The 7,505-nt window shown below is 55.1% G+C and overlaps 1 protein-coding gene across 1 annotated transcript in view; it reads right to left on the reverse strand.

Moving 5' to 3' along the window:
* The window catches only part of LGR6 (leucine rich repeat containing G protein-coupled receptor 6), a 130,353-nt gene extending 123,506 nt beyond the window's left edge, over nt 1–6,847 (reverse strand). Inside the window, exon 1 of the mRNA XM_071578499.1 lies at nt 6,489–6,847. Coding sequence (XP_071434600.1) covers nt 6,489–6,847 — 359 coding nt within the window. The remainder of the gene's footprint in view (nt 1–6,488) is intronic.
* Nucleotides 6,848–7,505: the final 658 nt, after the last annotated feature.

The following is a 7,505-nucleotide window of genomic DNA, read 5'->3' on the forward strand; positions in this document are numbered from 1 at the left end:
CGTGATTGAGGGGACCAGGAGCGGAGCATCCCTCAAAGCACGACCGCCCTCCTCCAGTGCTAAAGAAGCTGCGCTGGGTGCAGAGGGAAGGGGGAGAAGGGAGGTTTGCTGACAGCCCCAACACGGCTGTACATCCCACTGCCATCCCTCTGTGCCCCTCAGCCCTACACCTGCTCCAGCCCTGCCAGGGAGCACAGCTGTGCTGCCAGGTGAGCAGCAAGCACAGCAAAGGTCTCCTGCTTCCTCTCCCACAGAGTGACTGACCTGGGCACCAGCTGGTGGCTTTGGGATGGGACAGACCCTTCATCTCTCCTCCTGTAGCCCAGGAGCTGGACTCAATGATCCTTATGGTCCCTTCCAGTTCAGGACATCCCACAGTTCTGTGGTCTGACAGTGCCCCACCAAGAATCAGAGAGTGCCCCAGACACCTGTTGGCACTTCCCAAGAGCCCTGCAAAAGATGCCTCTTTCCTTTTGAACTGAGATCCTGGGGAGGTCTCAGCAGTGGCCCATGGCACTAAAGCCACAGCCCTCTGCCTAAACACCTGCAGCACCACTTGCTGTGGCTGGAAGCACTTCAGACATGCAACCTTTGTTCATGGACCAGTTCCCTCCAGAGGGCACAGCATGCTGTGAATCCCAACAGTGCCCACACTGGGAAAACTGCACCCAAGTAAAGGGAACATTCCTGGACCCAAAGTGCTTCTGCCTCATGGCATCAAGAGGTGAAAGGTCAGCAGAGCCTGTGGCAGAGAAGGGAGCTGGGAGGTGATGTGGCAGGAGGAGATAGGAAGAGCAGTCAGGAAGCTCTTCAGAAATTAAGAGAGTTCTGAACACCCTTTCCCTGGAACCCAGAACAAAGAGCCAACATGCCAATATTTAATATGGAACAAAATATATATATTGTGTTGTAAAAACAGAAAAATGCTTTGCTTTGGTAGTTTTGGCATCCCACAATGTGAATATTTAATTGCTTATGGGTAAATGTAACACCATCAGGTGAAATTATGTAAATGGAAACGTTTTTTAGAAAGACACCATGAAGTGAAAACACTGAAATAATCTCTCTTGATTCAACTTGTTACTACATTTCTGCCATTCACAGTCCCATGAACACTGATCCATTTTCATTAAGCTTTCCCTTTTCAATGAAATGAGATATTGCTTGGAGAGCTCGTCAAGTGCCTCTCACCAGCTGTGTCTCCTTCACCCAGGACCCCAAGCTGATAAAGGTTTCCCCTCTGCCAGGCATGCTGGGCATTTCTGAGGATGAGACTGTGGACTTCTGACAGTACAGGGCAGGAGTGGCACTTCCATTATTCTGCCAGCAAGAAAGAAGGTGAAGCAAAGAGCAGCTCTTGGTGTGTCAGATTGGCCACCTTGTAGCAGCAATATTTGATATTTCTGAGCTCTGTCATGGCTTGAGAACTGGAAGGCTCTGGGACCCCTTTGGGTGAGGCTGCACCTTTGTGGTGGGTTTGGATGGGGCTTGGTGCAACACTGGGGCTCCTGTGGTGGCCATGGCATGAGGAAGAGACTGTGGATGGGCCTTGGCACTGGGCAAGCATCAGTCACAGGATGGTAACTCAATGGCCTGTGCAAAATCACGTGGGGCAGGAGAGCAGCAGTGGCTGCAGGAGGACTTAGTCTATATCTTGCAGTGGGATTTTGTGCTCTCTGCATTTTTGGCTGCTCTCTCTTTCTCCCCGGGGTGTGTGACTGTTCCAAAGGCACTCAGAGGTCACTGTCAGCCCTGCAGGACACCCTAACTCCTTGCCAGCCCCCTGGAAATCTGGTCATCCTCCCCTCAGGCTCCTACAGTGCACCCACCAGTCCCATCCCTCCACTGTCAGTCCTTGGGGTGCTCCCCATCTTAGGGGACTGTGGTGGGGGCTGTTCTTTTTCCCATGGGGGCAGCTGCAGAGGGGCAGATTTGGGCAGATGGGGAGGGGTTCAGGCTGAGGGGAGCTGCCTTCAGCACTTCTGCTTGACTTGCTCCAGGCCCCAGCTGCATCTCTGTCCTCAGCCTCCAAACCTGCTGCCTCACCTGCCTGCAGTTGTGTGGATCTTGCAAATATCAAGAAAGAGGCATCTTTCCCTCATGCTGCCCTGGGCTGGATGCAGCACTGTGTGACCTGTGTCTGCCCAGATCCATGTCAAAGCATCCCTGTCTCCTGCTCATCCCTGTCACGGGTTCCTGTGACTCCTGATCCCAGAGGGTGGCTCAGAGGACAGAGTGGGTGGTGTGGGGTGCCAGACTCCCAGGGGGATGCTAAATTCCAGGCAGTGTCTCAAAATGCCTCTGCAAGGTGAGAATAGCTCTGAAGGCTCCTGGTCCCATTCACCTCAAAGTCCAGGGAATGAGAAGCTTTGTGTCTGGAAAGCCTCATGAGATGCCTGGTGATACCTGGGAGGAGCCAGGACCTGCTGCTTTTCCCTCCCTCAGATCCTGCTGTGACAGCAGCACCCTGACGGCCTCATCATGTCTCAAGCCCCAGGTCTGTGCTGGCTTTCCAGGACAGGGAACAGCATGGCACACAGAGGGCATCAGTGATCCTGGGGATGGCACACAGAGCAGGGGCACAGCCTGACCCCTCCCTGGGGCTGTGGAGACCTGAGACCCTCAGGAAGTGGGGGATGGCTCGTCCAGCTGAGCTTTGAGCCGTGGTGCTGCTGCTGTCTGGTATCCTCCAGGTTTGTGTCCTTCATCCTTATCTCTTCCCCTGCAGTATCCCCATCACCCTGAGTGCTCCCCTCTCCCACAGGGCAGCACTCCCACTCCAGCTGTGTCCCAGACACTGCTCATACAAGCAAGTTGGATCAATCTTCACTGGAGTAGCAGGGATGGAGGACTGCTCCCTTTCACTGATCTGGAGGGTGTAGAGCTGGTAGCCAAATATAAGGGGGGAGAGAGGGGTCAGGGTGCCATCCTGGGGCAAGGTCTGCACTGAGCACCTGCACCCAACCACAGGCATCTTCCTGGTGACAGCCCTGGGGACAGCTGGGGACTGAACTACCCCAGACTGTGCAGTGCAGCACTTTCATACCCTGAGGATCTGAGCTGGGGCTGCTCCACCAAGTCACATGAAGTGTGTGCAGTGGTGCCAGGGATCACAGCTAAGCCAATACTTTGAGCACCAAGCAGCTTTGCCCATTTTCCTGTCCTCCTCTGAGCACCTTTGTGAACCCTCCTCTCTGCTATCCTCCCCTCTCCAGCACCCCCAGCTTGCTGCTGTCCACCCAGGGAGCCCCCAGCAGCTCCAGCCACCTCTGCTGCAGCCCCAGATCAGCTCTCTCACACACACTGCTGGCTGTGGGAGAGAGCTGTGGTATGTGACATGTGGCTGTGGGGACTTGCTGGCACTTCAGCTAAAAGGGAAATCACCCTCTGAACAGCTCAACTCCTTTGGGTTGATGCAGGGTAGCTGAAGAGGAGAAGATCTCCTGACCTTTAGTGCTCTGTGGCTGCTCTCTAAGGCCAGGCTAAGACACAGCTGACCCTGCAAATACATCATACACTGAGAAGATTCTGTGTGATCAGCCAGGCAGGATGGTTCAAGAGAAATGGGCTGTTAGGGCCAGCACGAGCCCTGAAGGAGCTCAGGCTGCCTGCAGGAGCAATGCAGGGACCTGTTACCCAATCTCCAAGACTGCCAGAAGACACCAGCATGTCTCAGTCCCTACTGGAGAGGTGCCCATGGGAAGAAGCAACACTTCCATCTCCTTGACCACAGTTACAGCCTCACCAGCACCTGGAGCTTCACTCCATTGAAAACACTCAGTGTTGGATGGGTGAGATCAGGGTCAAGTTCAGGGAGGTGAGAGACTGAGCAAGGACAGGATTCTTGGAGAGAGAGGCACGGCGGAGGCACAGCATGGTCAGGATGAGGCATGAACACCAGCTCATTAGTGGGGAGGCAGCATCTAATCAGAGGTGATTACAAAGATCCTTTACTCTGCTCCAGAGGAAGTTCTGCTCTCCAAAGTGCCAGTGACTTGCTTAGAAGACAGAGGATGGTGCAAAGGAGCTGGAAATTTTTGGGAGCATCTGCCCACCAGGTCTCTGCTTCTGCTGCCTTTCCAGGGCTCAACCTTCAGCACTTGCAGCTCTCCAGAGCAATCCAGAACTTCTTTCCATATCTGAATGTGTATTTTAAGCCTGGATATCCATGAAGAGCTTGGAACTCTCTCTAATACTTTCTACAAAATTTATGCTGATTTGCTTTCACAAACCAGCCCTGGCTGCACTCTTGTACCTGAGAAGCCAAACCTCACATGACTGGCTGAAAGTAGTGACAGAAATAGGAAGAAAACGCAGCTCTCCAGTCCTCTTCCAGTAATTCCCAATTTATTTGGCCTTCCCACCTCTGTGGTCTCTCACTCCCAGGGTTTAATGCAGGAGCACCACACTGGATGGTTTTCCCCAAAGATGGAGGGATGAAAACCGCGGACCCTCCAGCACCCCCCGGGTTTGCTCCCACTCACGGTGTACCCAGAAGGTCCCCCCAGCCGGGCATCCCCTCCGCGGATGGGCTGGGGCTGCTCTGCCCATGCAAAGAACCGTCACTGGCGCCACCGTGTGAGCACCGTCGGGGCCGCCCACGGGGGACGGGGAATGTGGAGCCGGGACACTCGCTATCCACGGGCGAGGATCGCGCAGGGTCGCGGCTGGTGCAGCGCACGTGGGAGAAACCCAGAGGGGCGAGTGGAGCTATGGGGAGAAAGCGGGGACGGTGCAGCCGACGAGGAAAATCGGGGCCGGTGCAGCCCACGGGGAGAAAGCGGGGCTGGTGCAGCCCACGGGAGAGCGCGGAGCAGCAGCCAAGGGACGGGACACGCTCCCGAAGTGCTGCAGGGCTGTCCCGAGGACCCAGACCCGGCGGAATCCAGAGCTCTGCCAGCAGTCGCCGCAGTCACGGCCGCTCCGGACCAGGAGCATCTCACAGCATCCACCCGCTCTGCGGCTCCAGCCCAAGAGACAGCCCCGCGGAGTTGACATGCAATGTGTTCTCTGCCAAGTGGGAGCCACGGGTGCTCCGTCCTGTGATGCCTGTGAAGGTGGAGTGGGTGCCCGACAGGGCTGCTCCTTGTCCCCGCAACGCTCTGCAGCCTCCCACGCCGGCAGCCCCACGTGCTCCAGTGACTTTTCTCTCATGGGCAGTCGGCTCCAAACCGAGCCCCAGGGACAGCTCTGAGCAGGGCATAGCTCGTGTAACAAGTGGTTCCCTCTCCCGGGGGAAGTACAGCTTGCATTACACATTTACCTCGTCCTTCATGGTTCCCAGGGAACATCCTTTCCTGTCCTATTTCTCTCCCAGTTAACCCAGTACAGCTCTGGCCACCCAATGGCTGGAACAAGACCGACCCCTCCTCAGACAAGAGGGATGAGCAGACAAGCTCTTATCCAGCTGTGGCAGCTTCCACCTGGCTTTGCAAAGCCCCTCCTGAAGGGATTTGTGTGCTTTGCTCTGACAGATGAGCATCTGCACCTCAGGACGATCCAGAAAACCAACAACACGGTCTGTGTGCCACCCCTGGGCACAAGTTCCCTCTCAGCATGACGAACACAACACAAACATCCCCAGCACTGTCTGGGGGCCACCGGTGGTCCTTGATGGCTTCCCTTGGCAGCACCCTGGCTGCATTCCGAGCTGGGAATGCCATGGTCCTTACCAGTCTACCTGTCACATGCTGGAGCTGGTATCTGCAGCACCTTCTGCATAGAAACCCGGGAAGCATCTTCCCCAGGGATAACTTGTCTCCCTGAGAGAGATATTTCCTCTCCTGAGATTTTTCCATGGTCAGCCACCAGGATCCTCAGTCCTCATCAGTCTGATGGCACCACCGAGACCACCTCTGGGGCTAGAAACGAGCCCACCATTCCCGGTGGTCAATTAACCCTTTTGGGGTGTTAGCACCAGAAAGGATGTTAAACACTCAGATAATCAAGACTTTTAAAATAAATAAATAAATCAATAATCAAAGCACAACACGGACCAACCCCCCATACCTCTTACAGGACTCTAATATTCATTTTTAAAGAGGCAACTCAGACACTGCTGGTGGCCAGCTCAACCCAAACCCCCCGAAGCGCTGAGTTATCGCAGCTATTGAAATGTTTGACAGAAGGATCCCAGAGCAGTTTGCGCTAATTGCTGTGTAAAAATACTCCATTATGTGCTCAGACAATCAGAATCGACCCAGCAAATCAGCTGCCCTGATCCGCTGCAATCACGGAGCAAAGCATGCAGAACATCGCAGTATAAACAACGCTGGCGGAGGGGCGCGGGAGGAGGGGGGTTTGGCAGGTCCTGCCCAAAGAGTTGCCTTTTTCCTTGTTGTTATTTTGCTTGGTTTCTAATTACCACAGGAAATTTAATTTCAGGAAAATGTGGCACAAACTTCCAAGCCGGAGGAAAACCGCAGCTGACGAAGGGGGTCCAAAGGGAAAAGCATTGCAAAAGAAGCAGCAGAAAGGGCTGTACTTACAGGTAGGCGGTGAGAGGGCTCAGGTTGGCAGGGACCTCCGAAAGCCCCAGCTCGGAGCAATCCACCGAGAGCATGATGCCATCCTCTTCGCAGTGGCACTGGGGTGGGCAGGAGGGCGCAGCGCCTTGTTCCACGGGCACTGTCTGGCAGCGGGCAGAGGAGGCCAAGAGAATGCCCCAGAAGAAGAGTCTGTCCATCCTCGCCTTGGCCGCGGGGACAGCGAGCGGTGCCACCGGCCGGGTCCGGCCCCGGGGCTCGGCGGGGCGCGGGGCAGCGATCCCGCCGCCTGGCACGCAGCGGGCACGGTATCTCCTGCAGGTCGGAGTGTGGTAAGGATGCAGCCAGGGAAGGAAAGGCATTGTTGAATGATCTTGGTTATTGGGTTTCAAGGGCTGGGCAGGGGCGTGAGACACTTCAATGGGAGGAGTTAAACTTTCTACTCTTTCCCTCTCTCTCTCTCTCTCTCTCTCTTAGAGCTGGCAGGAATTTCATTCAAAGGGAAGAAAGGGAAAAAAAAAGAAACCTCAACAAATAAAGACCTGTTCATAGCTCCGGGACCCAGGCTTGTTTTGTAACCATGTTTTTGTGAGATAACAGGGCAGGGGAAGGCAGAGCTGGCTCTGGCAGGGCAGAGGAGTATAACTAGGGAGGCAGAAGTACCCAACCGGCACTTCAAGGGCTCCAGACTTTGGGACGCTGAAATATAACCCCAGATAAAGGACTCTGTGTCTGTGCTGGCTGTTAAGCCTGGCTGCGACAGGAAAGTCAGGGTTCAGCTGGGGAGAAGGGAGTGAGGAGCTCAGGATGAGCTGTTTGCTGGGAGCAACTGTGCCCAGGGCTGTCCGTGTGTCTGTCCTGAGCTCTGATCCTCACTCTCCAGCAGCCCTGCTGCCATCCCCTTGCACCAGGCAGGGGCTGGGGAGGAAGATGCAGGGGGATGAAGCAGCAGTGCCGTGGTGTCGAGCTCTGTGGTGGAACACGGTGTTCTTGCTGTAGTTTTGTCCAGATCGAGGACAT

Source organism: Pithys albifrons, chromosome 28 (assembly GCF_047495875.1).
Source record: "Pithys albifrons albifrons isolate INPA30051 chromosome 28, PitAlb_v1, whole genome shotgun sequence".
Lineage (NCBI taxonomy): Eukaryota > Metazoa > Chordata > Aves > Passeriformes > Thamnophilidae > Pithys > Pithys albifrons.